The 20,224-nt window shown below is 42.8% G+C and overlaps 1 protein-coding gene across 2 annotated transcripts in view; it reads right to left on the minus strand.

The window, feature by feature from the left end:
• The window catches only part of Faxc (failed axon connections homolog, metaxin like GST domain containing), a 61,420-nt gene that overhangs the window by 21,677 nt on the left and 19,519 nt on the right, over positions 1-20,224 (minus strand). For both annotated transcript variants that reach the window (XM_076924075.1, XM_076924076.1), the window contains exon 4: positions 12,452-12,675. In XM_076924075.1, the coding sequence (XP_076780190.1) occupies positions 12,452-12,675 (224 nt within the window). The remainder of the gene's footprint in view (positions 1-12,451; positions 12,676-20,224) is intronic.

Here is a 20,224-nt window from a genome sequence, read left to right on the forward strand (position 1 = left end):
TCCTTCCACCATGTTAATCTTAGTGAATGAATTCGGGATGCCAGGCTTGGTGTCCTTACTCAATGCGCTAGATTCTATGGGCCCAGAACCTATGAACTCTTCTCTGGGTACCACAGGCTCAGGGTCTCTCACAGGACCACTATCGAAGGGGTAATAGCAATGAGCCTGCCTGATCACGAGCAGTACCTGAAAGCCAAAATAAACCTTTTCTCTTTGTAAGCTGATTGTCTCCATTACTTATTACAGTATCAGAAAGCTGACTAATATGCCAGGGTTGCAGTTATCTAGAGAGCTAACTTAGGGAAGATCTGCTAAGAAATTGTTCACATAGCTGCAGATATGTTATTTCTCTTCTCATGAAATATATATATAATATATAATATATATTATATATTATATTATATATTATATTATATATTATAATATAATATATATTATAATTATATATAGAGAGAGAGAGCGAGAGAGAGAGAGAGATAATATAATATATATATATAGAGAGAGATAATATATATTATATTATAATATATAATATAATTATATATTATACATTATAATATTATATATATATATATATATATAGAGAGAGAGAGAGAGAGAGAGAGAGAGAGAGAGAGAGAGAGAGAGAGAACAGATTTATTGGGAAACTGCTCTTGGGTTGAAAGTTCACTGGCCCCAAGAAAGGAGGCTAGGGAAATCTCCATGGGAAGGGAGACAGAGGGGAGGGGGGAGAAAAAGAGAAAAAGAACAAAGAGAAGAGGAAGAGAAAGAGCAGAAGAGAGAAGGGAGAGTGGGTAGAGGAGAGGAGACCAAAATGTCTGCATTATATAGATAGAGAAGAGCATCTGGGGAAGGGCAGCCCAGCCCCTGGGTGGAGAGTTCAGGGTTGGGGCAGGGTGTGCCACATAGGGATTGAGGGATGCTGGGAGAACCTGGGAGCCAGATGTGCTTGGAGATGTAAAATATGCAGCTAAAACCAAGCAGCTGATACTATGTCTCTACTGTTCACCAGCTCTGGGGTAAAGACAGCTCTTAGTTGGTCCATGAACCTTTCTAGTTAAAGTGACATATATAAAGCTGCCTATTGTATTATTATTCTATTTTTTTAGTGTTTTAAATGTTTCATAATAAAAACAAACCACCTGACTAAGGGGATGTGTATCAACTACACCTGACCTTAAATTATAATGTTTGACAGATATTCTCTAACATTAAAGCAGTCTGTGGTGTTTTGAATAGGAATGGCCCTCTATAGGCTCATAGATTTGAATATTTGGTCCACCCGGGAGTGGCACGATTAGGGGGTGTGCCTTATTAGAATAGGTGTAGCCTTGTTGGAGGAAGTGTGTAACTAAGAGTGGGCTTTGAGGTTTCAAATGCTCAAACCAGGCCCAGTTTCTCTCCCCTCCTCCCCTCCTCCCCTCCTCCCCTCCTCCCCTCCTCCCCTCCTTCCCTCTCCGTCCTCCCATCTCTTCCTGCTGTCCCAGGCTCCTTTTCCAGCACCATGTCTGCCTGTTGACTGTCATGCTTCCTGCCATTATGATAGTGGACCAAACCTCTGAAACTGTGAACTAACCCAGTTAAATGCTTTCCTATAAAAGAGTTGCCATGGTAATGGTGTTTCTTCACAGAAATAGAACATTGACTAAGACACAGACAGTGCTGTCACCACAATTTTTTTAAAACAGACAGTGTGACTTAGCATAGCACTGTAATCCCAGCAGTTGGGAGCCGTCAAGGAGGACTTCAAGTTCAAGGCACCCCCAACTACATGGGAAAAGTCTGCCTCAAAACAAGCAGACACAGACAATGCTAACTAGTCCTAAGTAACAGGCAGATTAACTCAACTATGGGGGGATTGTTTGGGACCTGTATGCCCCAACAGTCGATTAGAATGGTTCTCTGATGACTTTGTCTAAAGAATAAATTCTGGAAAGACAGAAACTACTGTAGATATGAGATCTGTCTCAGCTCTAAACTCCATCTCCCAGCATCTGGCCAGTGGCCGGCACTACAGGAACTCAGAATATATAATTGTTCTTACATCAGTGGAAACCAGGTTACAATACTTTGTCCTTAAATCTTGTACACTAAATTCATTCCTTTCAATATTTAGTGTCATATGACTACAGACTCTAGAACTTTAGGAGCTCAGCAAGGGCATGGGTACTCAAGCTAACCATTGGATTATGTGGGCCTACCTCATACTATCAGGGCTCACTGTGCCCAGTTACTTGGCCTTCTATTCACTAGGCCTTCTAGTAGGTACCAGCATCACAGGAAAGCTGGTCAGTTTTCAATATGATCATGTCCACAGGCAAGGCTGGGAGAAAGTAGAGAAGAGGAACATAGGAGAGATGGATGGCCCCTTACTACCAGCAGGTATGGACGGTGCCTCCACACTGGGTACCAATATAAAAAGAAGCTGCTCAGAGGGGAAACCACCTATCTTAGTAGTTTCATGAGGTGAGAGGGAGAGAAAATACAAAGAAAATGTCTAAGTAGAAGTAAGTATCGAGCGAGGCAGGGGAGATAGCCCACACAGTGAACGTCAGTTATACAGTGTGACAGACGCATATGGGAACAAATGAGAAAGAAGATCTCATGAGGGCAGGGTTAGGGTATAAAGAGAGGAGCTTAAATATTAGGAAAGAAGAGTGAAGGCTTTCAGTTCCGGTTTATATTTTAGAACCAGCTACAGAATGAAGAGACAAGATTAAAGGTTGAGACAGCAGTCAAGAAGCTAGAGCAAATCCAGGCAAGCGCTTTTCTACCTCAGCGGACACTTCCACCACAGTGGGTACTTCTACCATAGAGGCGGGGCAGAAAGCCCTCAGGAGATTACGGAATTGGGCGAGCACTCCACCAATCAAGTCTCTCAGTGTTCTCAGTAAGCAGTCACTTACTCAGTCAGGGGCTTGGGTCCAGGTTCCATTACCCATCTACAAATCAGACATAATTATATCACTGGTAATCATAATTAGAGTAATGCCCACTTTCTGATGTTTTTGGTGAGGATTAATAAAATAATTTCTACTCTAATTCTACCAAACCTGCATAATACACTGTCATGACATTACTACTCAGACATATATCTAACTTATATTCGGTATTCTTGTGCATATTTTAGCTTATGTAATACATTCATAATAGACACACTATTTTGAATTGAGTTCCATATGAAGGTATGCATTATATACTGCACCTCTTGCCTATGTGCACTGTGAGTACTGGATGAGTGGCAGCTCTCTCTTGTGGATGTCATCTTGATTCTATATAAGGCAGAGCACTCGAGGCTTGAGATATAGAGGTGAATAGAACAAACTCTCATGTAGTTACTACGTTAAGGACTAAAAACATGCTCATCATCTATTTTTAAAGCTGATTGTCTATGTGGTGTTACCTTCTCAGGGTTTTTATTTTTTGAATCCTTATAAGGAATTGTGTGGAAACACACAGGTAAACCCTTTTCTCTAAGGAAGAAGAAGCTAGGATACCATATCAGAAATTCACAAGGTAGGAGGACAGAACCGAGTATCACAAGCTAAGCCGTCCTCCGACCTACGCACACACCAAATGAAATGAAATGAAATAAATATAATTTAAAATTTTTTTCTAAATGGACATAGTGTCAAACTGCCCTTTAAACTCAGATGTCTCTACCCAGTCACAATTGACCAAAGTCCTAAAAAACTAGTGACTATGTAGAGACCAGCCAGAAATGGAAGATGGGGTGGAGAGACCTGTAAGAGTCAGACAGAGAGAGGCCAGGAAGGACTGCTGTACTTGTGAACGCAGAGCAGATGTGGGATCCCACGCAAGAGCAAGAGCAAGCCAGTAAACACCCTAGCATGGGGGAAGGAAACTCATGAGTGTCCATCCGTAACTCGGCAGCTATGGACAGTTTGTCTTCTGGGGGAAGAAGATCAGTTTTCGTCAAGGATGTGGCTCCTGGCAGGTGAACCACGCTCCAGTGCATGACCCCACCCCACCCCAAGAAGTATATGGACAGCACAATTTAAAATCAATAGGGCATTAAATTTTAAAAGGCAAAGAACTATGACAAACATTTATTAATTTTTAAATCCAAAGTTACAATTAATGGATGAAATATGATGCGAGAAGGCCCAATTAGGGTCACATCCTCAACAGCACTGAGGTAAACCTGACTTGATCTAATTTGATCCCCTCCCTAATAAAAGATTCCAGTATTTCTTTCTTATAGTGGCATGAAGGCACAGAACCCTCATGGGCCCCTGCATGTGTCCCCTACCCAATCTTCCCTTCCCTAAGTACATAAGTCCTCACTCCTAACCTGCGTCAGATTTCAGACCTGTTTAGACCATCCACAAATAAGCAAATAAACAAATTACACAGACTGATCAAATGGGGATGCACAGTTTACATGAATGAAAAAAAAAGCTTTCAGCTTTTGGAAAGAAAAAAAACATCTCTTCATAAATACTGCTGGGAACGCTGACTTATCTGGCTGTCGTGGGGCTGTATACCTGGCTCTCTACCTGAATACACACATCTCCCAGGTGATCTGAAAGAGCAGTCAGGCTACAGGCCACTTTTCCAAAAGTGTCCCCATACTGTGGCAAGCACTCAAAGCCTGTTTCATGAAGCACTGCTTTGAAGTTCCAAAACATTCCTTTTAATACCTTTTTTTTTTTTTTTTTTTTTTTTTTCTTTTCTATGTGGATCTCCCGTTTGGGGCATGATTGACAGGCATGACTGTTTTTGCATCTTTATTCTTCCCAGCTGGCCTGAGTTCCCAGCATGCAGTGTGTGTGCTAAAATGTGTACAGACACAAACTATTGCTTTTGTCCTTTCTCACTACCCAGCTGTGAGGTTTGCTCCATCGTGTTCACTGGGAACAATGTGTTCTAAGCAGTGCCTAGGCAAGGCCTGAAGGCCTAATGTGAAAGTGGCCCAGGCATTCCTTTCCATGAGGTGCCATTTGTGTGACATGCAGAATAGGGGGCTGAAGACATGGTTCAGCAGCTTAGAGTACCTGCTGCTCTTGCAAAGAATGGGAGGTTGGTTTCCAGCACCCACATCATGAAGTTCCAGGATACCTGACACCCTCTTCTGACTGCTACAGATACATACACACAAAATAAAAAAAAATTTTTTTTTAATTTTAAAAATTGAGTATCAAAAACGAGTATAAAATACTATGCCAAAAATATATACATGGTTCAAAATGTTACATTTAGTAAGATAGTGGTACACGCTATAATCTTAGCTACTGAGAAAACAAAGATATGAGTTCAGAACATCTGAGGCAATTCAGTAAGACCCCCATTTTTAAAAAGAAATGACATCCTACCTTTTAAGTTTGTGTAATTACTATATGTTGATCAAAATATTTATTAAAAAGATAAAAATGTTCAATTGTCCAAATCAAAAATCCTCTGAGGAATAAAAAGCTAAAAGAAAAGATTCTGGGGCCAGGGACATGGTTCAGCAAGTAAACGTGCTTGTCAGATGAACCCAATAGCCTGCATTGCACCCCCCCCCCCCCAGAGAATCAGCTGAAAGGCTGGTGGCCGGCCAGCCTGCAGGTGACTGCAAAGCCATGGCAGAACCAAGAGTGGCTTTCCTCATCCAGGTGGAAGGTGAGAACTGACTCCTAAAACCTGCCCTCTGACCTCCAGGGGAGCTTTGCTAACTGGGCCATCTCATCTCTCAGCCCACCCAGACTAAGCTGTTAGTGTTTCTTTGACACTGGGAACATGGTGAGATTGAAATCCACTGAAGTCATTCAGTACTCTTCTTTTACATGGGCCTCCCAACTCTGAATAACTGCAAAGTAATTTCTGGATCTACATACAAAATCAAACATTTTTCTCTACTAGGCTTCATCTTGTTATGGTTAAAAGCTTGGGGTTCTTGGCTTTTCCATCCAATGTCATCGGAAAATCAATTTCTCCAAAGTTGTGAACAGGTCATTGAGAAAAGTACTGAACACAACCAGCATTGTTGCTAAGTGGTGGGTGGTGTCATTCTATCATAACTAACAACAGGAAAATACAGTTGTTCGCCCTGCCATGAGTCTGCCTCAATCTAACGCAGAAGTTTTCTATTGTTCGCTCGGGAGGAGGAAGTTCTCTTGCCCACCAGAATATCATGGCATCCAGCCATATGAAGAAATCCAGAAATGGTCTTCCCAGTGACCAAGCTATGCAGGTAATGTTACTTTTGTTGTAGCTTGCTCAGAATTAATCAGACGCAGCTTGTAAAGCCAGCCATCGCCTTAATAACTCATTTGAGTATTTTGTCTCATTTTCTGAAATCCTTGCCCCCCTCCCTTTGTAAATAGAAACTGTTTCGTATCTCCATCCTCCCCCATCCTCCTTTATAAATGACGACAAGAGGATTCCGAGATCAGATGGGACATCTTCCCATATTATGACACTGTTTGGACCGTGCAGATGGAGTCTACACATCGAGAGAGTAAAGACCTTGCTTGCTGCTGTTCTTTGTTTCCCACGGAATCAGCACAGCACCAAATTAACAATTGCACATAACTGATACAAGATCAGTATGCAAAATCACTATCTGCAATGCTAGCCTGCTTATCATTCAAAGATATAAAAGAGCTTTCTGGCCACTTTCTCACCTCTTTTGGAGTCCAGGTCAATTTACCTATCTGGAAGCCAGCTGAGTGGCTTTGCCCCTGCAGCTGCTACAAAGCATCCTTTACCTCCTAAAGCCACCTCACACACTTCAGCCTACTGCATCCCCACCTCCTGATGTACACACCTCAGCTCAGCACTGAAGAAACATCATTTATGCAGGTGTAGAACCAAACAGCACTCACCACTGCATCTACCAACCTGTCTGTAACCTGAAGTCAGAATTACATTGATTTTGTTCCAAATCGTTGCAACACGGCTTTAGTATAACTTGATAAACTCATTTGCCTGTTATCCACTAACAATAAGCTCCCGTTGCCACATACCTCATCTCCACTCGTGCCTGTCTCAAATGGAGTACAACCACACCTAAAATCCATGAGTCCCCCTCCTCCAACACTCTTCCACAATTAACTGTCTTCCCCACTCTTGTCTTGAAACTCAAGCCTAATCCATCCCTGACTGTCCAACTATAACAACTTGGTTGTAGCCCCAACATCGTCTTCTCTTTCCTGGAAAGCAACAACTCTCTTCTTCACACACACACACACACACACATACACACTCACTCATATGCACACCTCTCTCTCTGTGTGTGTGTGTGTGTGTGTGTGTGTGTGTGTGTGTGTGTGTGTCAATGTGTATGGGTACATCACACATGTATAGAGAGGCCAGAGAATCTTTTAAGAGTTGGTTTTCTCTTTCCACCATGTGGCTCTTGGGGATAAGACTCCGCTCATCAGGTTGAGGAACAGAGCCGTTTATCTACTGAGCCATCCCATCAGTTCCCAACCTCTCATGGTCCCCTTTGCTCTCAGACAAGAAGCACAAAAATTATTTACATGACATATAGAACCTGAATGGTCCCAGCTCCTGACCACCTCTGTCTGCTAACACCCCTCTGCTCTTGTAAAATATCTAACCACACTGGCCACCTTTTCAGTCTTTGAAAGTTCCCAGCTGCATCTGATTTCTAGAACTTTCCACGTAATGTTCCTTTCTTACCCCAAGCTTTTCGACTCGCTGTCATAGCCCTGCCCTCCTCCCCCACACATATGCTTGCCTAACTCTGGCTTGTTTCAGCATTCACTTTAAATGTCACCCACCAAAGAAGTCTTCTAGAATGACTACGACACGTCCACAATTACTCCCCTGGAAACTGCCCTCTTTGCATCCTGTTGTTCATAAAGGCACCCCTCACAGATGGGTGATTTTATAAATGTTTACCAAAAATATTTCTTTCTCACGGCAGCCCTGGTAACTCGGAGCTGTGCTAAACTTGTCTCTCACTGACTCTCAAGTCCTTCGCAAAGATCTCAGCATGCTACTCAATGTATGTCTCATTGATCAAAGAAATTTTCGGTGTTCTCAAGTTTACAAATACATTCTTCTACCATGTTCCTAGCCATGGAAATGGGTCTGAATCCCAACACTCAGAACCCAGAGACAAGAGAATCAGGAGCTCAAGGCCAGACTTTGCTACATGGGAGTTTGAGAACAGACTAGGCCATATGAGACCCTAACTAGAGAAAAAAAAAGGGGATATTCATAAATTTAATATTTTTGCTCAGACTTCATTCTTAGATCCACAAATCCTGAGGTTATTCTTGGCTGTCTGCTAACTGTGTGCAGTCACTATTAACTGCCATCTATACGGTACCGGTGCCCATACCTGAAACTGGATTTTATTACTTTCCCCATATATGATTCCATCCCACAAACAAACTCCATTTATCAATTACTCATCTACTGTCACGAGATAATGGCAGCAGCATCATCCAGAACCTATAGATGTCCAATTAAAAGCAAAGAAGCACTCTGAGGGACCAGTCTATACTGCTTCATTATAATCAGAGACACACTGTGGTCAGATAGATGGTCCCCAAGTCCAGTTACCACAGCCAGCAGCCTATAACTCCACCATGAGCCTTAGAAGCCAGAAGAAATTCTAGAGAAAAAAACTGAGGCTCATTTCAACCCACTCATTAGTCACACACAGAGAGAGAGAGAGAGAGAGAGAGAGAGAGAGAGAGAGAGAGAGAGAGAGAGAGAGAGAGACAGACTAGGTGACCACCTCCACACTTCCAAATAATAACACTTAGCTTTGGTCCACATTATGAAATCTACTTTTCAAAACAGTCTTGTTTTGTGATGAGAAGGTCTGAGAACCACAAGGGCTAGAGATTTTCTATTTTTCATCACAAATGCTTTTCCACGTTGTTCTTTGGTAATATTTTAACCGTCTATATATAACTTAACTGTGAACTCAATGACCATCCAAGTATCTTTTTTTTTTTTTTTACTTGAAAAACAGAAGTAGTGATTTCTTTTATCCAACAATACTATGTAACCATTCTGTAAAACTTCACCCATGTTGTAACTACTTATGCTTAGGAAGGGGCTGGGAAGCCGACTCTTGACAGGACACACTACTTTGCACCATTTACCCTTCATTAAATAATCAAGATCACAAATGCTTATTAAAATAACCAATAGATATGGTTCTTACAAGTGTGCCAACCGGATATCAATAAGGACTGAAGACCAAAGAATCCCTGAGCTATTTTCAGACTCAAAAGAAATACTTCACACTAGAAAAAATGCACAATAAATTTTTTATTAAGCAAGTGGTGCTTTCTGGAAATCAGCTTTTCTCACTCCCCTTTGTAAGTCAAATTTATCAGTTGTCTCTTATCTAAGCAGGCCTTTAAAGGTATGCCTACCAATGGATGGGACAACCTCAGTTTACAAACACATCTATATTTGTTTTGTTTTGTTTTGTTTTCAGTCTTTGGGGGTGGAGCCTGGAGTGCTGTGTCCACCACTGTGGACAAGTGCTCTACCACAGAGCTACACTCTCAGAGAACCAAAAACTGTTCTGTAGTCCACTTCTAGGAGAAAGCAAATAAAACACTCTTTAAACATCACTTTAGAGACCACTCTTTAATTTGAAAGTCTAAGCTCTGTCTATTTCAGGAAATGTTCTGAAGATGCCACCCTGAAATAATAAAGAGTCATTTCAAGTAAACCCATGAGGAAATTTGGGGTCACAGTTGGGTAGTAGGGAGCCATGTCACAGACCCCAGTGCCTCAGCCCCACGGGAATGTCAAGCCCTTCCGTCCTCGTTCGTGTACAGATATTGATAGAACATGCAGAAAATGTCCACCATAGCTTTGTCATCTCACTCCACACTTGAGTCTGAAGCTTTCCCAGAGACATTCTCACTGTGATTACCTAAACCTGGGTCCTTGACTCTGCTGTATGCCATAGCCTGCCTCCTTATTCAGTCCTGTATGAGAAACACAGAGAGCCTCAGGAGCTGCAGCTTCTCTGCCACACAGCCCAGACCACCCGGTCCCAGCTTTCCCGTATGTGCATCTGACCTCTCTGTATTCCCTCACCATCCAGATGTGAGTTCTGGAACCCAAGCCATGCAAGCACTCAGCAGGTAGAAAATAATCTCTTGAGCCTAATGTTCTGGATTTGACCCCTGTCTCACTTCTGCCTAACAGTGTGACTCGGTCTGTGTATGCTTCCATTTTCTCCATTATCAGATATGTAGTGTAGTTTGACTTTGTCCTGGATCCCATGGTCTCTACTTCAACTGCATACCTAATGGTCCCAGCCGAGGACCTCTTTGTTAATACTAGACTAGACACAGATATACCAATCTTATTCTCATGCTGTCTTATTTTCTGTTTGTTTTTAATGTATCTGTAGACCCAGAATTAACAGAACAAAAGTGTAAGACAAACAGTAGGCAAAGTGAAGTTTGATAAATTTTTCTGGCATCAACTATGATACCGGCATATAGTCACATGGTACTGAATATTTAATGATAGAAAAAATAAAATAAAAATGTGTGTATACATATGTGTGTGTATGATTCAAAATTATGTGTAAAAATATTAAAAGGCTAGGCATCAAATGGTTAGCATCAAATAGTACTTTGGATAGCAATTAGTTGTAAAATTATTTTGACTTGCTTTCCCTCTCTGTTCTTTTCTGGACCTTCCCAAACTTCTATAACTGACAAATTTAAAAGTCAAGAAAAAAGGTTTTTGTTTCAAACAAGTTTTCATAGGAAATAATATTTCTGATGATGTTATGTTAAGTGCAAATTCCGTTTAAGTGAAATGAAGCTTACTTCAAGACAAGCATTGTCACTCCTCACAACAGTCGAGCTTTTGCTACTAAGTGGCAGTGAACATTAGCTGTGACAGCAGTAGACAGAGAGGAGTCACCTATTTCCTAGACAGAGCAGGCCCTGGAGAATCCATCATAGTAGTCAGAACAGCACCCAACTGAGAACTTACAAATATGAAGTGGGACCTCCCATTCTGACTACAGTCAACCACTGATGTCTGGAGCCATAGCAAATGAGCCATGGGTGAGGGCAAACTCCCATGCTTACAAGGCTTCCAGCCTAGCCATCAGTGATGCACGGGGATGCATTGGGAACAAAGCTTAGTCACCGAGTGCTCAGAGAAAGTATCAGTAGCCATTACTGCCATCACCCTGCTCTCTAAACTTCCCCGAACAAGAAACACTCCTAGCGGAGTGATATTCACCAATGCTCTGGTTAAGAAATCAATGCTGTTCAGTTGTTCAAAAGGCTTTTGCTGACATAATCTTGGCCATAATCATGACTCTGGAACTCAACCCCTCACATGTGGAGGTTTCCAACAGCGTAGACTGGAGAGAAAGCGTCATAAATCAGAAACAGACATAGCCACTGTTGAGGAAGAAGGATCCCACTAAGGGTTGGTCATCTGAGGTCAAGACCACGATTCCCAAAGCAAGGCACCAGAAGGAGGACTCCAGGTCTAGCGAGTATCTGGAATGTGGAACAATCAAGTGGTCAGTGTAGACCACTCTGCAAGAGGGGTTACGTCCACACAGCCTCCACTTATAACATCCCAGGTAGGTTTCAACCAAAAAAAAAAATCCACACCCCAGTTCCTCGTGGAGGCAAGGAATTTAGCATGCTTTACAATGGGAATGGTGACAGATCTGGACATCATTACCATAAAGGGAGGACTCGCGAACCAAGTCAAGTTCTGAAAATAAAACCAGAAGTCCCACTGAGTCCATTAAACAGTCTCATATTAGAGGACATGGGTTCACATCTGTGCTACTGCTTTGGACAGTCTCTTTGTGAATCGTCATAGCCAAGAATCAAGCTCACCCGGTATAGAACTATAGCAGCCCAGGTTCTCTGTAGCCAGCTGGTGAACGGAATAAATCCCCCTCACCAGCTCATGAACATTTAAGGCTCTTTGCCTCTCTAAGGAGCTCCTCAGACACAATTTAGCCCACGGTGCCCAATAAATGCAAAATCTTGGATAAAACATGTTAAAAAGAAGAAAACCAAGGATACACACCAGAATGAACAGCATTAAGATGGCAAGGGTCAACACATGCGCATGCGCACAAGTCAGAAGCGGGGCTGTCATCAAGTCTGTGTAACTTTACATGGGGAAGTGCTTATAAGCAGCCTGATCTGCATATAAATAGAAGAGGTTCCTTGCTCAAAATCACCTATCCTCACAGCACAGCCAGAATCCCCTGCAGCCATGTCCCAAGGCTGAAGTGTCCTCCACATGCTCTCACGGGGTCCTCCGCGGGTACACTAAAATCTAACATCAGACATTACTCTGGGAGACTAGGGGCCTTGGCTAAATGGTGGAAATGCAACCTACATATGGGAGCAAAACCCCTAAGCAAGTTAAATTCATAAACCAGCAACACTCTACTAGTCATGCAACAGTAAGCACAGAAAATATAGAAGGTGTGGTACGTTACCCAAAAGCCCCGCTAAAGACCGCATGTCCTTCTCCATCAGCATGTAAATCTCTTCCTCCGAGAAGCGGCCAATGCCGTGGCCGTGCATCTCCCGCTTCACAATTCCTTTTGTTATGTGGCACACGACCCACCTGAGCAGGTTACTGAAGGGACCACCACCACTAAGTGACAGCATCTTCCGGGTCTCATTGAGATTGTCCACCCACTGGCAATAAGCTAACGTCCTGGAATTGTGTGGAAACAAGTTACTGCTGTGCATCAGAGATGTGTAGCTCTGCAGTCACTTTCAAATGCATTGTTCAGAATGTAGTACTTTCCGGAGGAACCAAATAATCGCAGTGTTTAACCTGAGTCGCAGGGATTATCACAAAAGCTCTAGCCAATGTGTAAACTTACAAGCATTCCGAGAAACGACAACGGTGTCCTGTGCTCCTGTTCAACCAAATCTTCCAAGTCACCTGCCCGCAGATTGTTCTTTCTCGTGCTATCTCATAAAAGTAATAGCCTTTCAGGAGGCTGGCAAGTGCTATGGGGTGCACAGTAGTGCCTGCAGCCAATGGGGATAGAGCAGCATTCCCTTCTGGGGCGTAAGGACAGCTCCACAGGCTAAGTCCTGTGCTTTCATTTTTTTCTAGGCTGCATGTATTTTACATTTCACGATGAAAAAGGTTAGGTTATTTTCTTTTAAGACACCCTTTTGCCTTTTGAATAGATGTTAAGGGGAAGGTACACTTGCCTATGTGCCATAAGTGACATACTGTGAATATGTAAATTATTTGCTCTCCAGAAAATCAACTCTCTCCCTCAGGCTGTTTGCAAGGATTGTAAGTATTCGCCCAAGGAACTGTGTGGTCACTTTCCCACTGGGTGGCGCTAGTGGCAATCTCACCCACCTGGCATCCCCACACAACACATGCAGACAGTAAGCATCCTATTGCTGCAATGCCTGTACTTTTCCTTACTTGGTTTGAGAAACCTGCACAATCTCTAAAGTGTTTTTATAGCTAACCCTGTTGTTAAATATACAGTAAATGGCTTCCCTCTGAGAAAAATGTAGCTCTGAGAATATACACATGAAATATTTTAATTTTTCTTTATAATAGAAAAAAATGTACCGATCATAAACCACTGGAAACAAAAAGCCCTGAAATTTTTAGCGTTTTATATAGTTATGCTCCACTGAGGTCCTCTTCACTTAAAAAGGAAAAGAAAAGAAAAATAAAAAAGAAAAGTTTCTACTCATTCTTGAATTTTTACTAAAAAGCCCTAATTTAAATGTACTCTCCACACTACAGCCATATTTAACTCTTCCCTGTTATCCTTTAAAAGTAATACCTACAATTCTTGTAGAAAGTTCTCTGTGTGTGTCTTTTTCATAAGTCTCTCAAACTAGTGCAATGTGAAGAAATGAATTTTGTTGAGAATAGGAAAAAGTACCTCACCGCAGTATCTGACTAGTGCACATGATGGGTCTTTTGAGGTAAACTATCTGACATCCATTGCACTGAATCCTATGCAAGTGTCGATGTTACATACCCTTCGCAAGCCCTCTTTTCTATACCTGCAATAACCTAGTAGTGGCTTTCATATTCCATTAGAATAATGAGCACTGTGATTCTGGTTACACATTATTTAAATTCATAACAAATGAGGTTACATAACTAACCTTCAATCATCAGGAAAACCAATAGTCTTAGGGGAAAATAATTAATCCTAAGCTGAGCATAAACAACTAACAATAACACAGCAGAGGTTCTGAAAGCATAAAATGAGGCACATGTGACCCTAAGCTGGAAAATTCACATGAGAAGGGCCGTGCCACCCAGTTAGATCCTGGGCATAACTGTAGGATGGACAGGAAGGAGTTCAAGAGGCACCTGCCTGAAGACACTGGCTGCCTGGACTTGCAAGAACACCAGGAGGATGTCTGGGCTCTAGGATTTGTGTGAGGAAGCTTATAAGACATCAGATGGACAGGTCCCACAGAGCCGATCACAGGAGGCCTGAAGCCAGGCTGAGTCATTTTAATTCCAAAGTAAAGGTTAAGTGCTGGAAAGTTTCAGTCACACAAACAATCGGACCATGGCAATGCTGACAGGAAGACAGGGTGAGTGAGACAGACAAGAAAGGCTGTGCTGTAGACCATGACAGAGAGGTACCGCACATGGAGAAATTCTGAGGTGGAAGGGTCCAGTAACTGGTGGACATTCAGGAAAAGTGGCTGTCTTCTCCCAGGCTAAGTATTTATGTGGATTTCACTAATCAATGCTGGACCACAGGGTGGAATGGGTTTGAGGAATGAGAGGTAGGTTAACCAGATGTACTTGAAGGTTCCAAAGACAGAAGATGTTCAGAAAATAGAAAACGCAAGAGGCAAGCTTAGACTTTACACGGAGATCGAACTGGTGGGCAGGGACATATTAGTGAGTTTTAAAGCTGAGAGGGGAAATGAAATTATCTAAGGACATTTCTAAAATGAGAACAATGTTAGAAAATCATAGTTCAAAGGAAAGTTAGAAGATAAGAAGGTGCTATGGAGAGGAGAGACACCTCATTTTCTAAGATGAAGGAAGGTGGGTCTTATAAAGGGTAGGGGGTACAGAGAGGTTAAGCTTCCTGTCTTGTGATGACATCTCTTCCCTCCCCCTCCCCCAGAGCAGGAAATGCTATGCCTGTGGAGATGTGCAGAAAATACAGAGTGGCAGGTTGTAGGAGAGGCGGCTGGAGAGGCAGCTGCCTGGGCCACACAACTCAGCAGTGATGGCAGCAAGTGAAAAGTGTAAGGTTCTCAACCTGCAGGAGCATCGTGAACCCGGGTTACGAAAGAAGAACTGCTCTCAGTCCCAACTCTGCAGCTGTTAAGTAGCCTTGCAAACTGGTCTTTCTTTCTTCCTCCTCCGACTCTCGGTGTGCATGTGTGTGCATGTCTGTGTCTACGTATGTGTCCTATGTGTCCGTGCTCATGTTCATTATGTATACAAGTGCATGTTATGAGGACACATGAGCACATGTATGCATGTGAGTGTGAAAGCCCACAATTTGTTTCAGGCATTGTCTCTCCTGACCTAGAACTTGCCAAGTGCAGCTAGGCTGGCAGGACAGTGAGCCCCTGGGCCATGCCTGCCCCAGCCTTCCCAGCACTGGGGTTACAAGTGTGCTCCACCACACTTGCACCTGGATTTTTTTTTCTTTTTCTTTTTTGAGGTGGGCAGTAGACTCCATGTGTGCATATGCCCTGAGACCAGAAGAAGGTATGAGATCCCTGGAGTTACAGGTGGTTGATAGCCACCAGCTATGGATGCTAGGAACAGAACTCAGGTCCTCTGGAAGAACAGCAAGCATTCTTAAGGGCTAAACCATTTCTGCAGCCCCAACACTCAGCACTTTAAAGACATATGCAAATCAAATTCAGGTCCTTAAACCTGCAAGACTTTGCCAGCACGTTAGTGACTGAATATCTCCCCAGCCCCTGCTCTGCATCTGATTTCTTTGCTTCTCTACTGTTCCCATATTACAGATCAGTGTCAAATAAGGACCACAGGGCTCTTTGGGGATCAAATCCAGCAAAGTGTCAAAAGAAAACAAATGTGTGGATTACATACTCTTACCTCAGCTATGACAGGCAGGGGACATGATATTTTGCATGTTTCCATGTCATTACAGACAAGGGTACACCTCTCAATCAGGATTCCAGAAACAGTGTGAGAGATTCCACCCCATCACTCCACCCAAACAACTCTCATTTAGGTCAAAGGTCAGAAACTTTCTCCATGCCCTCTTCACTAAACTTAGCTCTCATGGACAGTACAGTATCCAACACTGTTAGCTTCTCTTGGGACTTGCCTTTAGCTACAATGGCTGTTTTCCCTCCCACCTTTCCGATACTCCAATGACTTTTAGCTATTTTCTTCTAGTCTCCTACCTACTAAACCTACAGTCATGAGGTGATCTCATTCATACCCAGGAGTTCAAAGCAAGTCCCAGATCTATACCTAACCCAGACCTCCATCCTGAAGCCCATGAATCCCACATGGAAGAGCTTCAAGAAATGCAAACTATACTTCCAATGTTGGATTGATTTTTGCTTACTTCACCTCACAGGTCAGAATCCCCAGGGTTATTCTTTGGGAATCCCAGGAGATTTTTCTTCATGACTCCCACTCAAGTGTGCCAAACCTATGCTCACAGGCCATGTGTTTCTCAGGATGGCTATAAATGCAGCCCAACATACTTGTAGATTACGACATCATATTGCAATGTCGGAAACCCAGGGCCCTGACCATATTCTGGCCCTTCCCAGGCTCCATCTCTCAGTATGGCCTCCCATAAACTGTATGTTAGCTGTGCAAAAGGACATGAGCCTGCTCACAACCCCAATTACAGACTGAAGATTCATGTCCCTAAATTTCTTGTATTAAAACCAGGTGGTATTGGGAAGCAGGGCAGTCAGTGTACTTACGTCATGAGACAGAGCCCTTGAGTAAGATTACTGCCCCTATAAAAATGATCCCACAGAGTTTCTGTATCCTGTTTTGTGGCCTTGCTGTTAGACAATGGTTATCTGTGGACCACTTAACACCAAATCTGCTAAAACCTTGGCCTTGGGCTTACTAGTGTCCAGGTCTAGTGAGATATAAACTTCTAAACTGCCCAGACTGCTATTCAGTTACAGGAGCCTGAATGGACTAAGACACTCCCGAAACACCTCTTTCTTGGTTCCAAACATTTACAGACACTGCTGCCTACCTGAACATCCTAATCATGACCCCTTACCATTAGCTCCGTCACCTGCCACTCCAGTTATCACAGGCCTCTATTACACTACCACTTCCTCTGGCTCCTTGCCTTCATCTGTCCAGTAGGTGCGTACTGCCTCCCTCAGCTCCTAAAACTCTTCCCGAACAACAACAATCACTAAGGCTTAAGGAAGGCTTTCTCATGAAGGCTCTCCAGCCTGGGAGCCACTTAAGGGTATGGGCATGGTATCTGTATACGAGTTGGCAGTCACTTCATTTGTTAAGAGTGAATTGTTGATTGAATGAAAACCAGCTTCATACTGAGTCAGTGCTGGCTGTATGGTGTTTCTAAGGGATAGTATGTACTTAGAAAAATAGAGAGAAAAACCCATGGAGGATGAAGCGGCTGACGCTCATCTCTTTAGCAGTCCATGGCCCCTTTATCTGCACTGGGAAGGAGCCCAGTGCACAGGGAGTTATGAATTATTAAGTGGAGTCAGCAGAAAGGGTCAATTGGAAAAGTAGACTAGGATAAGCAGTTAAAGTGATTTATCACGTGACAATCTATTTCAGAAAGTTCAGGTGTTTGTTTTCTTATCACAACTAATGTGTCTAATCTCTCCTACATAAATTGGGCCAAAGATTTCAAGATTTAAAAGCTTGTGCTAACACTTCTAAAAGAAACCTAGAAAATAGGCAAAAGGCCAAACATCATGGCCCATGGCTGTAATAATCCCAGCACCCAGGAAACAGGCAGAAGGATGGTGAGTTTACATAACTCACAGGACTACAGAACAGGATCCTGTCTCAAGCAGAAGAGACAGCTGGTTTGGTTTTCGTTTGGTTGTAGTACTGAATCAAACCCAATACCTTGTGCATCTTAAGCTGGGCGCTCAACCTCTGAGCTATATGTCTCTAGTCCCTTATTGATGATGTTTTGGTGAAAATGTTTTTTCACTATAACCTAACATGAAGTCAGGCCCAAGGCATAAACGAATAATAATATACAGAAAGTTACAAACTATTGAGTCTCAGAGCATGGCCTCCCAAGTCAGAAGAACGCCTTTCACTGACAAGCACGGTGGCACACCTTTGAATTCCCGAACTCCGAAGGCAGAGCTGGGTGGGTCGTATGAGTTCCCAGTTAGTCAAGACTACACAGTGAGACCCTATCTCAAAAACCACCTCTCTATGTGAGGCTATACCCTGGCTATTTTTTTTTTATTAATGTTCTACTTTAAAGGGATATGAACTAATGATGTACTTCTTCAATCATCATCAAATTTCACAAACCTTCCAAACAGGAGCTCCCCCTACAGCTAAGACTGAATACAGAAGAGGAAAGGTGGGATGGTTCTGTAGCTTTGTAATCAGTCATCATGGTCAGACTTCCACACAGCTTTTACACATCTTGTAAGCCATCTGAGGAAAGTTCTCCATCTCCCTTAGATACTAGAATTACATCAAAAGCCAAGTTCAGGTTGGGGATGAGTTTCCATGCTGGTGTGCTTGTCTAGCACGCACAAGGTCCCAAAGTTCAAATACCAGCACACAAAAATACAAAGCTTAAAATGTATAAATTATGTGCAACCTAGAAGCAGATTTGTGTGGAAAATGTTGAGTGTTGCACTTATTCTATAGTGTTAGAAGACTCTTAAAGTTTTCACTAATGGCCACAGGAGGGCAGTATGCATCACTGAAGAAACAACATCGTTAGAAAATCAATTTCATTTTGGTAATTTGATTCTCTGTCTGAGAAACCCAGTTTCCAAGCATTAGCTCTAACTTAAGCACTCAGTATAAGACAAAGAAGATACGAAAAAAAAAAAACCTAAGCTTATTCATCTTCAATAATAGCTTTTATAATGCAAGTGAGATACAATTATATAGATTTCAAATGCAAGAAAAACCACTTGATAGCTGACTGTGCTTATCTGAGTGGACATAAAACAAAGCTTTGAAATTATGTCATGTAATGCCAGCTTTTTGTCACCTCTGCCTTGTTTAAAAAAAAAAAAATTGTACCCAAGCAGTTTTAAAGTTTCAGGCCAAAATAAAATACACCTGAAAAAAACCTCAGATCATGAGATACATGGGTTAAACACTGAGGGTTGACTGACTTCCTCCCCTTCCTCTGTAAGTACAGCCACAACCTAAGAGCTTGATGCTTGCTAGCATGTGAGAGAGTCTCATGGACAACTGCCGTACATTGAGGTCAGGTTCCATGCTGGAGTCAGCTTCCATTCTGCCCTCTGGGACTGGGAGAACAGAAGGATAGGATAGGAGAACGTCACTCACTGCCTTGGGCATTTCCCTGTGAGAGTGGGGATATAAATTCCCTGGTGTGGTGGGGAGGGGAGGGTCCGCCAGAGGGAAGAAAAGAATAGGACAAGGGACTGTTTTCCTTTTGGTACTAGAGATGAAGATATATTGTATCTCAAAATGCCCCCCCCCCCCCCCCGCTTTTTTTCTAATAGAAAGTGAGTTAGGGAAACGATACTAACCTTTAAAGAGGCTACACACCACCCAAGTAAAGTAAGCTCTTGGAGGTTTATCATCTTCCCCTGCCCCCTCTCCCTCATATCCACAGCCTACCCTACCTCCCTATTAGCTGAGGGTTAGAGAAGACAAGGGCAGAAAGGTGTTGCCTGTGAGCTTCTACCAGGGGGTAAAGTTATATAAAATGATGCAGGTCCCTGACCAAAAGGCTTTGACATAGGAGAATTGGGTATTTCACTGAATCCAAATGTATGTATGTATGTATGTATGTATGACCTACTACAAAAGTGTAAGAGTTACAGCCAAAATATGAATGGAAACGTATGTTCTGAAGCTTTCTAGAAAGCTGAGATTTTGCTCTCCACATCCTTGTGACAGGCACCCCATCTCTCAAAGGAGGCACAGCAAACACCGTCAAAGGTCGCTTGAGGGTCAGGAGCCCGGGGCACACTCTTCACTTCCCTCTGCCACTGCAGAGCTGGGTCTGAGCCCTGGCAGACGGATGAGATGAGATCCTTGCCACAGCCTTCCCAGAAGC

Source organism: Arvicanthis niloticus, chromosome 25 (assembly GCF_011762505.2).
Source record: "Arvicanthis niloticus isolate mArvNil1 chromosome 25, mArvNil1.pat.X, whole genome shotgun sequence".
Lineage (NCBI taxonomy): Eukaryota > Metazoa > Chordata > Mammalia > Rodentia > Muridae > Arvicanthis > Arvicanthis niloticus.